Raw genomic sequence first — 19,825 nt, 5'->3', positions numbered from 1 at the left:
CTATCACATTTAGAATCGATAAACAAGGTCCTACTGTATAGCACGAGGAACTATATTCAATATCCTGTGATAAACCATAATGGAAAAGAACATTAAAAAAAAGTATAGATGTGTATATCTGAGCCACGTTGCTGTGTAGCAGATTGGCACAACATTGTAAATCAACAAGACTCAATAAAAAATTAAGTAAAACATGACACAAGTGAAGCTACCTATCAAACAGAGATAGACTCACAGAGGGTGGACCGGGGAAGGGAGAACTGGAATTTTAGTAGATGCAAACTGATACATACAGAATGGATAAACAACAAGGTCCTCCTGTATAGGACTGTACTCAACACCCTGAGATAAACCATATGCATGACTTCACGGATGCTCAGTCATGTGTGATTCTTTGCAACCCTATGGACTGCAGCCCACCAGGCCCCTCTGTCCTTGGGATTTTCTAACAAGACTACTGAAGTGGTTGCCAGTTCCTCCTCCAGGGGATCTTCCCAACCCAGGGATCGCACCCACGTCTCCTGTGTCTCCTGCATTGGGAGGAGTATTCTTTACCACTGAGCCATTTCTGAGTCACTTTGCCATACAGCAGAAATTAGCAATATAAATGATAAATTTATATAACATTTTAAATCAATTATACTTTGGTAAAAAAAGTAAACCAACCAACCAAACAAACAAACAAACAAGTCTCCAAACTTTCCCAAGGGAGAGTTACAAAAAAGGGAGGCAATTTTATACTTCTGATAATTGTATGCACTCTAAGAGCTCTGCCATAGCTTCAGCAAGACTATTAATGACAGTGACGCTAATATGTTTGGGTTACACTTAGCGATCTGGGTGTTTAATGCAGTTCAACCATTTGTTCCAGGTCACTGGAGGTTAACAAGCCAGTAGCGAATATAAACATAACTGTGTTTCATTAGCTAAGCTCCCAGTTTGAAGAGCAAGGACAGAGCCGTATCAATAATCTTTCCTTTTGTAGGAGCAAGTGGTACCTCTTCGATAAAATCATTGATACTCACTGTTGTGTTTGAAGATCCTTATGGTCGCGCCTGAGAGTCGGGCCCCAAGCACTAGAGATGCATGGTTTAACTCATCGCTTAAAATGAGGCATCCCTGCGTAGAAAGCAAGCACATGGATCACAGGCCAATAAATAAAATAAAGGGGAAGAAACACGTGGGGATAGGACCTCACTTCAAGACCTGTAATATGGATTCCCACAGCCCTCTTTAATTTTAAAAGGCCAAGAGTTTAAATGGGTTTATGTGTTTGCATGGATAAGATCATCAAGAGCAATTAACTGATAGAGATGGGGATACTCTTAAGGAAGTGACATCTTTCTGAATTATTTTTATGCTACAGGATTGATGGTTGGCAGGAAAATGAATATACTTTTGGGTGGGGTGTGGGTTTGCTGGGATTTTCCAATTCCATGCTGGATTATTTGAAATGGTTTTGAAGCACTGTGACTAGAAGGCAGGGTTGTTCACTCATTTTTTTTTTTTTTTCCTGCAAGACATTTCAAGCTCTTGTTTTATGATTCTCATTCCACATTATAGTAATATCCACGTAGACAGAAGCATCACTGCTTTACAGTTAAAAACTGCATCTGGAAAAGCATGGATAGCAATTCAGTCTGAGGTTGGGAGAGAAGGTCAGTCTAATTTACTGCTTATCAATTAATGTTTATAAACTATTTTTCTTTATTAATTTAAAGATTTCTAAATTATGAAATTGCCCAACCATATTCAAAATGCAGGGACATGAAAAAAAAATTTTTTTTCCTTTGTGGCCATCTAGAGTCTTTGAGTTCTTCCTTATATTTTAGAAATTTCACACATGATACATTTTAAGTTTTCGAGGCCAAAGCGAGCAAAATTCTCACATCTCCATACTTCAAACATTGTGTGTGTGTTTGTAATTTTTTGGTGAACATATGAGAGTTGTAAATCATGATATCTCACTCTTAAATTCTTTAGCATATATCTACTAGGAAAAAGGACATTCTACACAATCACAATGCAGTGATCATAATTAAACATTACTACAGTGCTGTCACCTAAAATGGGCTTCCCTGGTGGCTCAGATGGTAAAGAATCTGCCTGCAGTGCAGGAGACTAGGGTTTGATTACTGGGTTGGGAAGATCTGCTGGAGAAGGGAATGGCTACTCACTCCAGTATTCTTGCCTGGAGAATTCCATGGACAGAGGATCCTGTGGGCTACAGTCCGTGGGGTCACAAGGAGTCATCACTTACTATATAGTTCAAAGTCAAACTTTGCCAATGGTCCTAAAAATGTCTTGATGTCTTTTGTAGAGGCTTCATTTCCTTCTTTTATGTTTTTTCATTGCAGAATACAATCACAGATTATATATTGCATTCTATTAGTTGCCATGAATCAGATTTTTAAAAACAGAAATTTGAATTTGGCACTTGCTTACTGAAAATGAAGCAACCAACTCTCCATTTTTCTCCAGAAGAATTTCCAACACTCTAGCACCATTTATGCTGCAAAGTTCTTTACAATTTGGTTCCTGTCTTCATTCTGATTTCTTCTTCATCCACTCTCTTCTGTTCTAATTCTTTCAAACTTCAGTGCTTTATACATGATACTTCCATTTCCTTCTCTTAAGGAAATAACTTACTTATCTAAACAGATAAGTACCAGATTCTGTTCTCATGTCACCTTCTTTGCATAGGCATCCCAGCCTTTCTTGAAAGAATTATTTTGTCCCTCCCCATTTATGGGCACACTTTTTCTGTAAAATTTATCCTAAGGTGGCACTAGTGGTAAATAACCCACTTGCCAATGCAGGAGACATAAGAGATGTGGGTTTGATCCCTGGATTGGGAAGATCCCTTGTAGGAGGGCATGGCAACCCACTCCAGTATTCTTGCTTGGGGAATTCCGTGGACAGAGGAGCCTGGCGGGCTGTGGTTCATACAATCGCATCGAGTTGGACACTATACCCCATTAGACTGTAAACTACATGAATTTACAGGAGAAATGTCTTGTATACCTTTGTATTCCCTACATCTTGCCTCAATAGAGGACACAGCAGATCCTCAATAAGTGACTTACTGAGTGAATAAAAAAGTGAATTACACAAGCAAAATGTTTTGTCAAAATAAATGCCTAACAATCATTTGCTACATTGAACATGGTGACTCAGGAGTTTAGAAATTTAATTGATCTTGCTAAACTGTCACTGAAGAGGAATTTTGACTCACATCTAGGGCTGAGATCCTATACCTGAAGTATCATGATGAAGACACTTGCTGGGCTCAGCTGGGGCTGACGCAGGCTGGGACCTGGACCTGGGACCCTCTGCTGCAGAGCTTGCACCTAGACAAACCTCTCTGTGTTCTCGAGCAACAAAGTACAAAGAAACTATTTTTGTGGGACTAAAAAATAGCTGCATGTGTACACTGCAAATTATGGACAACAAAATGCAAGCCCAACTGCCACTTCTGAAGAGTCAGGAGAAAAATCAGGATGTTGGGAGCAAAACCAGGGTACTGCACATGCCCCCTGCACACAACATCACCAAAGGGGTGGGCAAACCACCTAACCCATCCCTTCGACCTGACCTCTGGACCCACCTCTATCCTCACCTCATGTAAGAAACCAGATTGTCCCCCTTCAGGGAGTGAGAAATAAGGGAAACTCTTACTTATATTTGCTCCTGGGGCCCCAACAAAGCCTTGCCTTGATCTCTTGTCTGGTCTCATCAATTTCTATTGACTAGGAAAGGACCCTGGTTGGTAATAGCACATATATTCAAAAAGTTGAACATCCAACCCTAAGAAAAGAAACTTCTCAGCTATACCTCTAACAGGGGATCTACTCAGATTGTCTCAGGAGCAACACAGCAGAAGACAACTATGTTAACAGAGCCTCACCTTTCCAACGAGTGCAGGGATATTCATTGAGTTTGTCGCAAATCCCATCCCAAATACCATAGCATCTTCCACATTCAGGAACTTAGCCACAAGATCCTCCAGCTCTTTATGCTTATCCAAGGTTCCTGCACATGAAATGATAGGGTGGATGAGTCTCCTGTTCTCAACAAGTTGAAGATTGAAAACTCAAGTTCCAACGCTTAACCATCATCAAAAGACACATGTAAGAGTGCTCATGGCCGGTCTGTTGGCCATAGACCCGTTATAGAAGCAGTTCAAATACTCATCCACTGTAGAAGGGATCAATACACTGCGGGGGGTATTTATATAGTAGAATTCAGCACAGCAATGAGGAGAAAGCAAACTAACGTCCCATACAACAACATGGAAAACGTCACAAATATGTGGTTGAGTGAAAAAAGTCAGATACGTACACATGCATGTTGTATGAATCCATTTATATTTTACAAACAGACAAGAACAACCGATAGTACCAGTGTTAGGAGTCAGGTACTTGCTGTTGTTGTTTAGTTGCCAAGTCATGTCTGACTCCATGGACCACAGCTCATCTGTCCATGGGATTTCCCAGGCAAGAATACTAGAGTAGGTTACCATTTCCTTCTCCAGGGGATCCTCCCAACCCAGGGATGAAACCCCACATCTGTACTGGCAGGCGGATTCTTTACCGCTGAGCCACCAAAGAAGTTCTAAAAGTCAGAAAAGTGGTTCCTTTTTTGGAAGCACGCACAGAGCTTTGAGATGCTCTGGATGTTTTGTTTCTAGATCTTGGCGCTGGTTACATGGGTATGTTTGTTTGTGACAATCCACTGAACTTTATACTTATGAGTGGTGCAATTTTCTATATATACATGTTTTATAATGTAATAAAATTTATAAAAAATGCCACAATTCTTCTTTCCTCCCACCCTACACCCTACGAATAATTAAATTCTAACTACCTCAGAGATTCCCCTCTCTTAAATGCAGAGTTCATGACTTTCATACATGCAATCAAGCTATAATTTATTGAACCTTTGGAATGTGCTAGATTTTCAAAGCCCACTATTTAAGTTCTCTCATTTAATTTTAAGGGCCCAATAATGCAGGTATTATTACTTTACAGATAAGAAAACTGAAGTGGGAAGCGGTAACAGATAAAAATCAACAGACAGTCAAGTCTAACTCCAAAGTTCACATTTTTACGACCCTACCACCTTTAAAAGCTTACTCTCTTCTTCTTTTTTATTATTATTTCTTTTTTACTATTTTCCCCCTGCTCTCTACAGTAGGTTCTCATTAGTTATATATTTTATACATAGTAGTGAATATATGTCAGTCCGAATCTCTCAAATTCTCGCTCCCTCCCTTCCCCTCTTGGTGTCCACACTTTTGTTCTCTTTGTCTATGCCTCTATTTTTGCTTTGCAAATAGGTTCACCTGTACTATTTTTTCTAGATTCCATATATATGCATACAGATGGCCAAGAGGCACATGAAAAGATGCTCAACATCACTATCAGAGAAATGCAAACCAAAACTACAATAAGGGCTTCCCTCGTTGTAGCTCAGTGGTGACTCAGTGGTGAAGAACACCACTGCCAACGGAGACACGGTTTTGATCCCTGATCTGGGAAAATTCCACATGCTGCAGAGCAACTGAACCTATGCGCCACAACTACTGGACCTATTCTCTAGAGCCCAGGAGGCAAGAGTACTGAGCCCATGTGCTTCAGCTACTGAGCCCAAGCACCCTAGAGCCTGTGTCCTGCAACGAGAAACCACCGCAGTGAAAAGGCCATGCACCGCGGCCAGAGAGCAGCCTGCGCAGCAACAGAGACCCAGCACAGCCAGAAATCAAGGTCAGCCCGACTATACAGGAAGACCGCGGTCAGGTGCGGTCACACCCCAGAACGTGCGCGTGTGCGCGCTGCGTCGCTTCAGTCGTGTCTGACTCTCTGTGACCCCATGGACTGTAGCCCACCAGGCTGCTCTGTCCACGGGATTCTCCAGGCGAGGACACTGGAGTGGGTTGCCACACTCTTCAGGGGATCTTCCCGAACCCAGGATGAACCCGCATCTCTTCTGTCTTGTGCGTTGGCAGGTGAGTTCTTCACCACTAGTACCACATGGGAAGCCCCACACCCCAGAATGGCCTTTATCAAAAAGTCTACAAACAATAAATGCTGGGGAGGGCGTGGAGAGAAGGGAACCTTCCTACCCTGCTGGTGGGAATATACACTGATACAGCCACTATGGAGAACAGGATGGAGATTCTAACATCCCCTCTCCCCATACGATGTGCAATCCCTTAGGCCTCACCGAGAGTGTCAACGCTCCCGTAGTCGTATGCTTGCCATCACTCTAAGTTCTAGATCTACACTGTCCAGTATTGGACATCAACTACACATGGTTAGTGCGATGGAAGAGCTGAGTTTTACATTTTACTTAATTTTAGTTAATTTAAATGTTAAAACTGAAGCTCTGTAAAATATTCTCTACTAGACACAATTTTACTGTTTTAGTCAGATTATTTGACATTTATTTCACTTTAACCAATGAAAATTTAGTGTCTGAATTGACATGTTCCGGAAGGGTAAAAGAATCTGCCTGCTAATGTAGAAGATACAAGAGACACAGGTTCGATCCCTGGGCTGGGAAGATCCCCTGGAGAAGGAAATGGCAGCCCACTCCAGTATTTTCCTCTGGAGGATCCTCGTGGACAGAAGAGCCTGGCAGCTACAGTCTATGGGGTCGAAAGAGTTGGACACAACTGAAAGAACTGAGCACACATGGAAGGGTATAATACCCACTGATTTTTTAAGATAGTACAAAGACAAAAATAATATAGTATGGTTTAGAAATATTTTACTTATCAATTACATTTTCAAATGGTAATATTTGGGATATATTGAATCAAATAAAATGTATTATGAAATTAAGTTTACCTGATTTTTTTAAAACTTTTGAAAAGGTAGCTACTAAAAAAGTTTAAATTACATGTCTTGCATTTTATTTTTGTTTCTATAAGTGATACACTTAACAAATGAAAAATGTACAAATTGAGAAATCCTGTAATTTGCATTCAGAGAACAGAGGAGCAGATTTAACTCAGATTTAAGTTAGAGGAATACTGTTAGCATATTTAGGACTATTATAAACATGCTTCTATTAACACATTTGACTATACAGAGTGTGATATAAGAATTTTATCTAAATTGGTAAATCAGTCTGCTTATTGAACTAAACCGATGAAGGGTTAAATTTCAGAAAGCACTGCATGGTGAGCTGAAAATTTTATTTTGCATTTGACATAAAAAAGAATATCTGATGACCCATCTTTGCTCTCTTCCTGAGAGGTCACAACAGCCAGCTGGTAGCCTTTTTCTCAAATCTGAATTCATTTATCCTCCAAACTGTCTGAAAACATTGATTAGACAAGAAACATTCTAGCAGAGTCAAATTCACTCAAGATTTGGAGGTGGTGACTAGTTAGAAATTTAAATTGTAATTGAAAACTTTATTATTCAACTTATAGTGTGAAAAAAAACACTGAAATTTAAAGATAAAATGTGGGCACATTTGTCAGACTTGTTTTTACCTAGCAGAGACTGCATCCTAATAGGGGACAACTCCAAGGACGGGTGATGAGATGACCACCAGCTTGGCCATGAGGGGAACTGGTTTTGATGCCAGCTCTTCCACTAAACGGCTGGATGGCCTCTGACAATCTCTCCTGGCTGGAGAGATTGGGAGAAGTGTTGTTTTAGGCATCCTTGACCTTGGGAGTGCTCTTTCCTCCACCTACAATGAGTTTCTGCAGCTCTGAGTCATTCTTTGAGGTCCACCTAACATAACATCTTTTCTCGGATGCCATCTCAGCTTCCCTAGGCAAACTTGGTCATTTTCTCCCCTGAGATTGCATAAACCTCATCACAGAATGATTATAGCACTTAGTAAGTTTCACTGGGGTTGTTCATGGGGCCATGTTATTACAGGAAGAGCCCTCGGCATGCAGATACTGGGTGTGGGACGTTTGTCTTGGCAACTATGGTGCCTATGGAAGTGTTGACAGGTGCTTGCTGAGTTGCATGCTGCCTTTTGATGGAAAAGGAAGCCAAGGCTGAGGCTAGAGGAGGGGATGGCACAGGGAAAATTGTCAAGAAGCCTTGTGATGCCAGGGCCACCAGGCCACTGGGCAGGAAGCATCAGCCTGGGAACACTGGCACCTGAGGAAGGCCTCCAGGGAGGATGGAGCATTGCCTCCAGTGAGGATGGTAGGCTCCCAAACTTTGTCAGCTGGGTAACCTTCTCCATGAGCCTTTCCTGCCCAGAGGTCAGGGGACAACAGTGTCCTGGCCCCATGACCCAGAAGTGCATGAGTAGATTTTCATGGTGAATCTCTGTGCTGTCTTCCTTCACTTACATCTTCCCCAAATCTGATGTTTTAGGGGCTTGTCTATAACAGTTGCATCATGAAAAGTCCTTAAGATAATATGGGAAGTGGGTGTGCCTACGAACAGCCTGAGGAATTGCCCTCTACCAGGTCTCTTTCATTAGCTTGACTCAAAGAGAAGAAGAAGGGAGGAAATGCAGGTGACCATATGAGTTGGGTGGTTAGTAAATTCTCATATATATCAGTTTCTGTGACTGGATGTCTCATAGGTGGGTTATAAGTTATTAGCGGTTTTGCATCTAGGGCTTTACCTTCTTCAATTTGTAGAATAGTCCCCACTCCCAACTCCCATGATCATGGAGTTTCTCTGATTAGTGTCCATTGCTCATGTTTCATCAACAGATTTGAGAGATTTCCAGGATGGCTAGACATTCTACTCTAGGAAGCCAAGACTTTCAAAGTTAGACTAGGCTGGTCTGGGATGGAGTGGGGATTTTAAGAAAAAAGAAATAATATGTCTCCTTCACATTAATGGACTGCTGCTTTCCTGCTCCTGTTCTTTGGATTCAAGAAATGAAAATGTAGGGTTTAACACAATGTTATAAATCAATTATACTTCAATAAAAATATTAAAACTGAAAAAAGGAAATAAAAATATAGGAGGACCTTGGGGAAACAAAATGGGCACTAGAAACTTAATTAGCTTGTTTCCACCAGTGTTCAAGCTGTGCCCTGGTTGAATGCAGATGCCTGAGTCCTCTCAAGTGGCAGTTACTGATTTGAGCGCATTAGGAATTCTAGAATTAGAATTCTTTTGTTGCTGATATGTAAATATGGGCGTTTTTTAAATCCCAAGAAAGCAGAGCTATAGTCCAAACTGATACTGTGTGCATATCCAATCATGTCCGACTGTTTGTGACCCCATGGACTGTAGCCAATCAGGCTCCTCCATCCATGGGATTCCCAGGCAAGAATACTGTGTGGGTGGCCGTTGCCTTCTCCAGGGGCTCTTCCTGACCCAGGGATCAAACCCAAGTCTCCTGCATTGGCAGGCAGATTTTGAAGGTACAAATAAAGCTGCAATAATCTTTATTTCTCTCTCCCTCTGTGATGACTTTTATCTTTTCTTTAGTCTCTGAAAGTCAATAACAACCACACCTAGGCTGGGAAGAATGGATATCCAAATTGGGACATTGTGCCTATATTGACACTTGCTCTTATCCTGATGGTTTATTTATCCAGTGGCTACTGGAAATCTACTTTGTGATAAAAGAATAAATACAAGCTGGGTATATCCTTTTGGCAGCTCTCTCTGCAGTGATTTTGCATGCCAAGCACAGGCTATGCCACCATCAGTCATACCAATAAAAATCAGATTCAAAGCAAAGTAGCAAATTATGAACTCCACATTTCAGTTGATTTTCTAATGATATTGGCCATGATACTGACACTGGTTAATAGTAAAGAGCATGGGTGTTATTAAGAAGCCCGTTTCACAACCACCAACTTTGCCTAGGCAGCACATGTGAAGACTATTTTCCAAACTGTGATGGTAGTCACTTGTCAGCCAGAATATCCTGTCTGTCAATTGTTCCTTAGACGTGAGCAAGAAGTAGGTGGTCATTTCTGGTGGCAACATGCCAGCCTTCTCATCTGGCCTCTCCTACTGTGCCAGGGCTCCCAACCCACTTCTGAGCCACTGTGCTTGAACTGGTGATTCCTGCATTAGAAGGAGCATCAACCCTTCCACCTAAAGGATCCCACCTCTCAGCTCTCCACCACAAAGTTCCTAGAATACCTGCTCTCTGCTTATTCCACTTATGTCCAGTCTAGTAGGGATTGTGGGGCTACAGAGCCTCCTGGGTACCTTTGTTTTCCTGTGAAACAGAGGAAAGCCTAGAAGCCAGACGTGGTGTCTGAAATGGGTCTAGAACACTCTGCCACTCTGAATATTGGCCACTGTTGTTGGGTCAAGAGAACTCTCATGCTGATGAAGTCCAGTAAAATAGCAGAAACACTTTTTATCTGCCCACCTTCCCAGGCCTTAATTTTGAGAAAACTCCTTATGATCCCTTGGAAAGTTAAAGCATTAAAAGATAATTAGAATCCCATGCAAACAAAAACTTTAAGTGAGGATTGGATCCATAACTATGATGAGCTTTTCTGTCACAAATAATCTCAATAAGAGGAGAATTTTTAAGTGGATCAGGTGACCTGTACATAAACTCTGACCACATGCACAATAGTTATGTTTCACACTTTTTCTTTTAAACATTTTATTTTGATGTAATTTTAGACATACTGAAAAGCTGTAAAAACATTTCCAAGAATCCCTAAATACTTTTCACTCAGATTTCCTAAATGTTATCATTTTAGTATGCTTCTTTAAACATTATTCTCTCTCTTTTTATATATCATATATGTAATTATATATATAATTATATGTATATATATATAATTATATGTAATTTTTTCTGAACTACTTCATACATTACAGTCATGATGCCTTTTCTACCCTTAAATATTTCACTATTTCCTAAAAACAGGAAATTTGCTTATATAATCCCAGTGCTATTATTATTAATACACTATTATCTACTGTACAGAGAAAATTCACATTTGATTCTCTGGCTTAAAAACACACTTCTAAAAACAAAGGTAGAAAAAAGAAGGGGAATCAAGTTCTAATGAGGGTACACTTATGTACTGTGGTGATTTAATTTAATTTAATTTAATCATTACAGCTTCGCACACTCTATAAAATAGGCACCCTGGTCCTTATCTTATCAATGAGGAAATGGACACAGAAATGATGCCACTTACCCAAAGGAGATGGAGCTAATAAGTGCAGGCTACCTACTTAGCAATGTAACAACCTGCCCTACTGAAACATTTCAAGATTTAAATTAACTAATTGTCATACAGCTTTTTGAAGTTGTGAACTTGTTTTACAGATAAGGACACCAAAGCCAGAGTTTAGTTCACTTGCCCAAGGGCATGTGGTTAGTAAGTCTAGAGCCAAGGTTCAGATTCAGTGTGCGTGACTCTGGAGAGATGATGCTTTCCCTTCCTCAGAAGACTCTTTCAGTTTTATCCAAATCTGTCTTTCCTGAACTACAATTCTTAAGATCCCAAATAAAGCTCTTTGTTCTTGGCAGCTTTGAGACTGATTATTTTTTGACATTTTCAGTGGTTAAAGGATATACACAAGTACCAATGTCAATGAAAGTTAATCTATATCCTTAGTATACTTGAATATAACAGGATTGTTAGTGTAAATGAAGTAAAGGAGACTATATAGCTTGATATACACTGATGTGCACCGAATTCAGAAATCTGGACAATTGCTATTAAATCTAGGGGATTCGTCTTCCCAAGTACTGTGATGCCAAGTACTTATCTATATCGGCAAACTTCTTAATAAAAAAAAAAAATCTTTTGGCCATGCCACATGGCATATGGGATCTCAGTTCTCTGACCAGGGATGGAAGCATGGAATCTTAGCCACTAGATTGCTAGCAAAGTCCCAGCACACTTTTTGTAGGGAAGCAGAGACAAAATATTCTGGCTTCGTGGACTGTGTGGTGTCTGTGGCAACTAGTCACCTCTGTCATTGTAAAGTGAAAGTGGCCACAGTTAATACACAAACTTTATGGCTGTGAAAATTGAAATTCAATACATTTTATGTCACAAAATATCATTCTTAATTTGCAGTCACTTAAAACTATAAAAATGACTTGTAACTTGCATGGGGTACGAAAACAGGGACAGCTGGATTGGTTTGGTAACCTCTGAAAATAGTTGGTCTCTGGTTTTAGCTTTGAACAGTATGGGGCAGTGCAAAGCATTCTTGGGTAGAACTCAGGAGAATTGTTCTTTTGCGGTGTTTGTTTATATTTATTTATTGGCTGCTCTGGGTCTTAGTTGTGGCACATGATGTTCGGTCGTCGTTGCAGTGTGTGGAAGCTAGCTCCCTGACCAGGGATCAAACTGTCTTGGGAGCTCGGAGTCTTAGCCACTGAATCACCAGGGGAGTCCCAGGACTTCGGAGAATTGATGTCTAATCTTCTCAGCATACTGACTGCATGAATGTTGATTGGCAAGTCATTAAAAATATCTCTAGACTTCATGTATCTTATAGTATTTTTGTAGGTGAAGGGAAGTGGTACATGACCTATATATTCTGAAATTCTGCGACTTTGAATTTTGTTTAATTTTCCAGGTATTACTTTGCCGGCAAGTATTATATTTTTGTAAAATTATTGGCATTCCTTGTTAAATTGTTATGTTTGCTTGGCTTTGTTGAACCTACAGGGCCAAATTCTTCACTTGCAAAAATATCTCTGCTAGTTGAAATTTGGCTGTGCAGTAATTTCTATCACTCTCAAGAGAAGGGTGATTACCTTGTTAGAATTATAACAAGTATCAGGAAATTGCCAAAAAGTTTTCAGAAACCAAGATATGTTTTCATTTTCCTCCTCCCAAACTATTGCATTGAGAAACCACCTTCCTTTACAAATATTCTTAGTCGAAACTAAAGAGTCTTGAGAGAAATGCAATGAAATCTCCTTGATCAGAATTTACAATGATTTAGTCTAAAAGGAACTGGTACTGTCTATGAATAAAGGTTTTTTTGTGCAAATTAAGAATGTAAACTGCAAATTCAGCCTGGCCCCTCCTTCAATATTTAGGTCAGCAATAATGCACATTTCTTCAATCTAACTATAAATGTTTGAGAAAGAAACACAAGAAGAGCCTTAGCAATTTGAATTAAATAATAACAGAGAAAGTTGTCAGGTAGATAAAGAGGGAGACAAATCTTTAATGACTAAGGACAATGTTCTCAAACTGAGAAATAGAAAATCCAGCAAACTTGTACATAACTAATGTTAAAATCACATCTGAAACCTGATAATGGAACAGAATACCCTATTATATCCAGTTGCATTGATTTGTAAGTTAATGTGCTCTTTCTGATGTTTTTAAGATGAAAATATTTCAAACCTACTTCTTGAAATTTATTTGATTTGAATGAGTGTTCTCAACTAGGTTGTCATACTATTCAGGTTTTCCTGATGTTTTGAATTGAGCACAAGTCTTTCCTTCTTGGGGGGAAAAAGATCTCCGTGAAGAGATGAGCTTTCGTGGGCACAGAATTAATCTTGTGATATCCCATGAGTTTGTTTTCTTCAAAGTGAACTTCTGAACATCTGAACCCTTGCTAGGTGAAACCATGGCCACACAGAGGATTTACAGAGCATGTGGATTCAGATAATATGCTATTACTACACATCCACTTTTTGAAATTTTTAAAATTAAAAAAATTTTTTTAATTTAAAAACTTTTACACTTCTGTTAGAGTCCAGTCCAGTCTTTATGTTGTGTTAGCTTCTGTGGTGCAGTGAAGTGAATCAGCTCTGTGCACACATACATACTCTCCCTCTTGAACCTTCCGTCTGCCCCCGCCACTCCACCCCTCTAGGGCATCACAGCATGGAGCTCCCTGCGCTAGGCAGTAGCTTCCCACCCGCTGTCTATTTCACACACGGTAGTCTATATATGCCAATACTCTCTCCCAATTTGTCCCACTCTTCCTTTCCGCATCTGTGTCCACATGTCTGTTTTTGACATCTGTGTCTCTATTGCTGCCCTGCAAATAGGTTCATCTGTACCATTTTCTAGATTCCACATATATGCATTCATATATGATATTTATTTTTCTCTTTTCAACTTACTTCACTCGGTATGACAGAATCTAGGTCCATCCACATCACTACACATGACCCAGTTTTGTTCCTTTTCATGGCTGAGTAATATTCCATCATATTCACATGCTACATCTTTTTATCTATTCATATATTGTTGGACATTTAGGTTGCTTCCATGCCCTGGCTATTGTAAATGCTGCTGCTGTGAATACTGAGGTGCATGACCACACATTCACTCTTAACCATCCAGTACTTCGGGAAAGAAAGACCAAAAAGCTACGTCTCTTTACTGACTAAAAGTAGAGAAGAGGGGAGAAACTGATGGAAGAAATTGTCACATATTGATGTATGGGGAAATCATTCTGGCCTACACATGATTTAAAAAACTTTATGCTAACTAGTTGAAATAGTTATGAATAGAGACACAGATGTCAAGTCTTTATGCTAAGCTGCTAAAATAGCTCAGTTAGGAGGTGTTAGACTGAAGATCTAAAGGTCCTTGGTTCAATCCTGGGTTTTAGCAAGTTACACTTTGGGGGCTTCCTTGGTGGTTCAGACAGTAAAGTATCTGGCTGCAATGTGGGATACCTGGGTTTGATCCCTGGGTTGGGGAGATTTCCTCGAGGAGTGCATGGCAACCCACTCCAATATTCTTTCCTGGAGAATCCCCATGGACAGAGGTGCCTGGAGGGCTACAGTCCATGGGGTCGCAGAGAGTCAGACACTACCGAGTGACTAAGCACAGTACCCATGCTCACTAGAATAACTTGCCTGTGGCCTGTCAAACAAGAACGGTACATCTAATTTAACCATCAAAGAAAAGAATGCATTTAAAAACCAAAATAGAGTAACTGTGTTTCAGGCATCCAAAATGGAGCAAGGTGGCTGTTGTGGATGCGGTTTCAGACATGTTCCAGTATCACTGAGAACCTGAATTTTCTGAACTCTAACAAACTCAAGGACACCACCAGCCATTCTCAAAACAATACCGTCAGCAGTTGCCAGCTGCCACCTGATGGTCTGGAGGTCTCTTGTGACTGTGCAACCATTTCTGATCCCACTCAATCCTTACTTAGCAAACATGCTTATATCCTCCTAGTTCTAGAAATAAATCTTGATAAACAACTCATGTAACTAACTGTACTTGGCAATTTTTACCATTATGAACCTCCCTGATCTTGTACTCTGGTGGAACACAGTTCAAGTGGTTCTTAAATCTGTGTCTCCTGGGCTATAGGCCTCAATTTGGCTGGAATAAAACATCTTGTTCTTCCTATAGATTACTGATTCTCTCTATCAGCAAATGGAAACAAAAGCTTCCCTCTAGCTTACCTGAGTCTAACCTTTCCTGAATTTGGAAATTTAGACCAGCAATGTGTATCAGAATAGACTCAGAGATCAGAATCAAATTGCTTCACTGACTTCTGGTCTATCCTACCTACTTTGCAGTTTTTATTTATAGGCTCCATCCCCCAGGTACACGTGGTATTCATTCCACACAAGGTGAAAGACTATTCCACTTTGGAAAACTTTTGACAATGTGGTCAAGAAAGTCAGCTATGCTAGCATCCAGGGTTCCCAAATTGTCGTCCCTGGAACAGCAGCATCAACCCCACACAGGCCCTTCTGGGGACGTGTTAGAAATGCGTCTCGGGTCCTATTCCAGACTGACTGAATCAGAAACTCTGGAGGTGGGGCCAGTAATCTGTGTGTTTTCAAGCTTGGCAGGTGATGCCAATGTGAGCGAAAGTTTGAAAAACACCGATTGAGGTAAAAAAAAATCCACACAACCTGCGGCAGAGACCCTCCAGAGTACACTGAAAAAGTATGGTCAGTCTTATTCAATGGCAACATCTCAGAAGCACAGTAACTATTTTCATAAGACTATGCCTTCATCTTGTGGACCTTTAAGAAAATAACTCAAGAAATATGAGATCATTGTGAAAAATAGAAAACACTACCCAATAAAATATAGCCATTTTTATTAACGTAGCTATTCATGTAAAACATATTTTAAAAAGTGGACTAATGACTTGTCCTATGTTCTATGGACATATGACTTGTTCTATTCTTTTAATCATGTATTTTCTTTCTTTAAATTGAATTATAGCTGATTTATAGTGTTGTGTTAATTTCTGCTGTATAGAAAAATGATTCATTTATACATGTACATACATGCTCTTTCACATTCTTTTCCATTATGATTTATCACAGGCTATTAAATATAGTTTCCTAGGCAACACAGTAGCACCTTATCCTTCACCAGTTCTGTGTATAGTGCGTTTGTGTCTGTTAAGCCCAGACATCCCCTCCTCCCCTCCCACACCCCTCATCTCCCTTGGCAACCACGTCTGTCCTCTGTGTCTGTAAATCTGTTTCCTGCTTCATATATAAGTATACAGATTCATTAACAATATATTTTCCACTTTACAGAAGAGAAGATTGAGTACTCAGAAGGCATACAGCTTATCTCAGGGCCTAGTTCGTTAAAATGAAGGACTAGGATTTGAATCCCAGCAACCTCATCCCAAAGACTTTCCTCTCAATCATGGTGCTAAGCAACTACCTTATAACTCTGCATGACTAATTATTATGTTAAACAGATCTACCAAGTATATCTATTCAATTTCCTATTGCTGGAAATTCACTTATTTCATTTTTTTCTATTAAATATAATTCAATGATTATTCTCAATCATACCTCATTGAACACCTTCAAATTTTGCAAAGCCAACTGTCTCAAAATGGAATTGCTGAGTTAAACAGTTTATTGTTGATACATTTTCAAATTGCCTTGCAATTTATCCTATCAACAGTATAGTAGGTAAGGGTGCCCTTTTCTTTACTCTTTTGAAACTATGGGATCTTATTTTTTATCTTTTGCCAATGAAGTAAAAGATGCTAACTCTGCATCTTCGTCACTTTTTATTTAAGGGCAGAGTGTTTTTCACAGGCTCATTGGCCATTTATATTTATTTTTCTTAATTGTCCACTTATGTACTGGACCTACTTTTAAAAATTAAAGTTTCATTTAAACCAGACCATACATAGAGAAAAGGAAACAAATTGTCCACATGGAGCTCTATGAAATTTCATAAAGAGAACTCACACAACTGCAGCAAGATAAACAAACAAGCAAACAGTATGAACAGCTTCCAGGACATCCCTTTGCGCCCTCCTTGACCACCATCCACCTCCCCCAAAGGTACTGTATGCATTCTAAACAGGGATATTGCCCCCAAACGGCTGGACATTGGTTTTTGGAGGGAGGATACCTTACTCTACTCTATGTAAAGCAGAGATATCCATGTACCACATCAACAAATACACTGTGTCTCTGTGCTGTTAAAGTATCACAGAGGAGGTGATGATGAAAAAGTGGGTTGAGGAACATCACACTGTCCTGATTTTGAAGTTTCGTCTGCTTTGAAATTTGTCAAAATCTTGGCCCGCTTCTTAAACTGGGATGTTCTCTTCCTTTTGATTTGTTAGAGTCTTCACACATTCCTGGACTTCCCTGGTGGCTCAGACTGTAAAGAAACTGCCTGCAGTGCGGGAGGTGCTAGAGACGCAGGTTCGATCCCTGGGTCAGGGAGATCCCCTGGAGGAGGGCACGGCAACCCACTCCAGTACTCTTGCCTGGAGAATCCCACAGAGAGAGGAGCCTGGGGGGCTACAGTCCACGGGGTTGCAGAGTCAGACACGACTGAGTGACTATGCCTTTCACTTTACACATTAAGAATATGAATACCTTGTTATATAGAGGTGAATAATTCTAATTTTGTTCTTTGACTCTTAGTTGACATTGTTGGTTTTTTGGGGTTTTTTTTTGGTACAGAAGTTTAAATGTTCCATTTTCTTGTATCTTTTGCCTTGGTGTTTCTGGGAAAGCTATTTCTGATTCCCTGAAGCACAAGCTCATAGTAGACTACTGTTTGAATCAGGCTTGTGAAATCCAAAGGGCGGAGAGCTGTGGCTACTGGGGAGTTGGGAGCAACTTGTCTCTCCTAACAGGTAGAGTCCCTGTCTCCGATGGATCTGAGCAGCTTGTGTTGCAAGGAGTCAGCCTGCACACCATTTAGAATGGATCCCTGCCACATGAGTGGGCATCCTGCCAGGTGAGGTGAGGGCAGCCGGAAAGACCGGAGGTCATCATGGGTTGATAAGTGATGCAGCGAAGTGGCTGCCGGAGTCTGAATGCTTGTGTTCCCCTAAAATCCAAACGGTGAAAACCTCATGTCCTGAGTGTTGGTGTCTGGAGGTGGGGTTTTGTGGAGTTTCGAGGATGGAGCCCTCATAAATAGAATTTGTGCCCTTACAAAAGAGGCCCCAGAGAGCCGGCCCCTCCCTTCCGCCACATGAGGAAACACAAAGAGGTGTCGGCAGCTCAGAAGCGGGCCCCACCTGCCATGCTGGCTCCCTGATCTTGGACTTTCAGCTCCAGAACTGTAAGCAATGCACTCATTGTCTATGAGTCACTCAGTGCGTGGTATTTTGTTACATCAGCCCATGAACTAAGACACAAGCATTGCTCTCATCAAGGGTGCTGCAGACTGACATTTCCAGCAGGGTCCTTACCAAGGAGCACAAAGCAAGTGAATTTTGTACTTGAATTGTCTGAGTAGTTCTGTTCAGTTGTTCATCCATTCACCCATTTAGTCATTCACTCAGTTTCAGTTTTATTTATAGAGTTATTTGTGGTGCCTGTTTTTGTTTTTACATACCATTGTAAACACATTACCAATTTACCTAAGCACAGCTTATTAAGATACTATGTGTGAGGCAGGAATCTGGATGATTTCTTTATATGATCAGCCAGTTATCACAAAACTAATTGTGACATAATCGATCCTTTTCCAGCTGATTTGAAATACTGTTCTTTTTCTTATACAAATGGGTGGACCAAACTGTGCCTGTCTCTAGAGCTTCAGTTTAGACCCACACTGCTCACTTTTTTTTTTTTTTAATTTTTTTAAATTTTTTTGGGGGGTTTTGTCATATATTGACATGAATCAGCCATGGAGGTACATGTATTCCCCATCCCGATCCCCCCTTCACTCTTTTTATATATGTCATGGGATTGTGTTTCATGTACCTTTTCAATTAGGGAAGAGATGATCGAATTATAATAATGAGATGTTCCCTTCTAAGATACTCATATCTTTCTGTTTCTTTCAAGTATTCCTTTAGGTCTTTTATAAAAATCTTATAGTTTTCTTCAAATAGGTTCTAAACATTTTCAAAATAAGCTTATCCCCTAGGTCTGTGCTATTTTCCCTCCTATTTATTAATAATATTATTTTCCCCAGTATGTCCTCTTATTGATTGTGGATCATGGACATGTTGAATTTTAAAAATTGTCTTTTCTGAATTTAGGTCTTTTTTGAATTCTTCATTAAATATTTGTTGTTTCTAATAAATGTTTATTAGTTTACTATGTAAAATGGAGGAAAGTAGACTAGGACCCTGTCCCTTCTGTCCCAACACCCCTCATCTCTATAATAGTCTTGAGAACAGCCCCTTCTGAGGGTCACTTTAGTCCTCAAAAATCAATGCTTAAAAACTAGAGGAAGAAGCGACCAGATCATCTATTCACCTCTTCTTTAATTGCACATCTATTTCTTATTTTGTCACATGGTGGTTATTCAGTGACTATTTATTGAAATAAAGAATAAAAAATTAATGAGTAATTATGCTGCCTAGTACTTCCAAAGGTTATTAAAAGGTGGTAAAAACACATCTTCATCTTCTCCCTGCCTTCAAAGTGAAAGTTTCTGCTAACCAGAAGTTTCATTACAAAGTGTAGTCTTATTGTTTGA

The 19,825-nt window shown here is 40.0% G+C and overlaps 1 protein-coding gene across 2 annotated transcripts in view; it reads right to left on the bottom strand.

Moving 5' to 3' along the window:
• Nucleotides 1-19,825, bottom strand: part of SPTLC3 (serine palmitoyltransferase long chain base subunit 3) — a 160,578-nt gene that overhangs the window by 74,273 nt on the left and 66,480 nt on the right. For both annotated transcript variants that reach the window (XM_065920874.1, XM_065920873.1), the window contains exons 5-6: nucleotides 3,908-4,032; nucleotides 1,026-1,119 (exon numbers count right to left, since the gene is read on the bottom strand). In XM_065920874.1, coding sequence (XP_065776946.1) covers nucleotides 1,026-1,119; nucleotides 3,908-4,032 — 219 coding nt within the window. The remainder of the gene's footprint in view (nucleotides 1-1,025; nucleotides 1,120-3,907; nucleotides 4,033-19,825) is intronic.

This window comes from Muntiacus reevesi, chromosome 2 (assembly GCF_963930625.1).
Source record: "Muntiacus reevesi chromosome 2, mMunRee1.1, whole genome shotgun sequence".
Taxonomy (NCBI): domain Eukaryota; kingdom Metazoa; phylum Chordata; class Mammalia; order Artiodactyla; family Cervidae; genus Muntiacus; species Muntiacus reevesi.
This window is presented reverse-complemented; position numbering and strand designations above follow the sequence as displayed.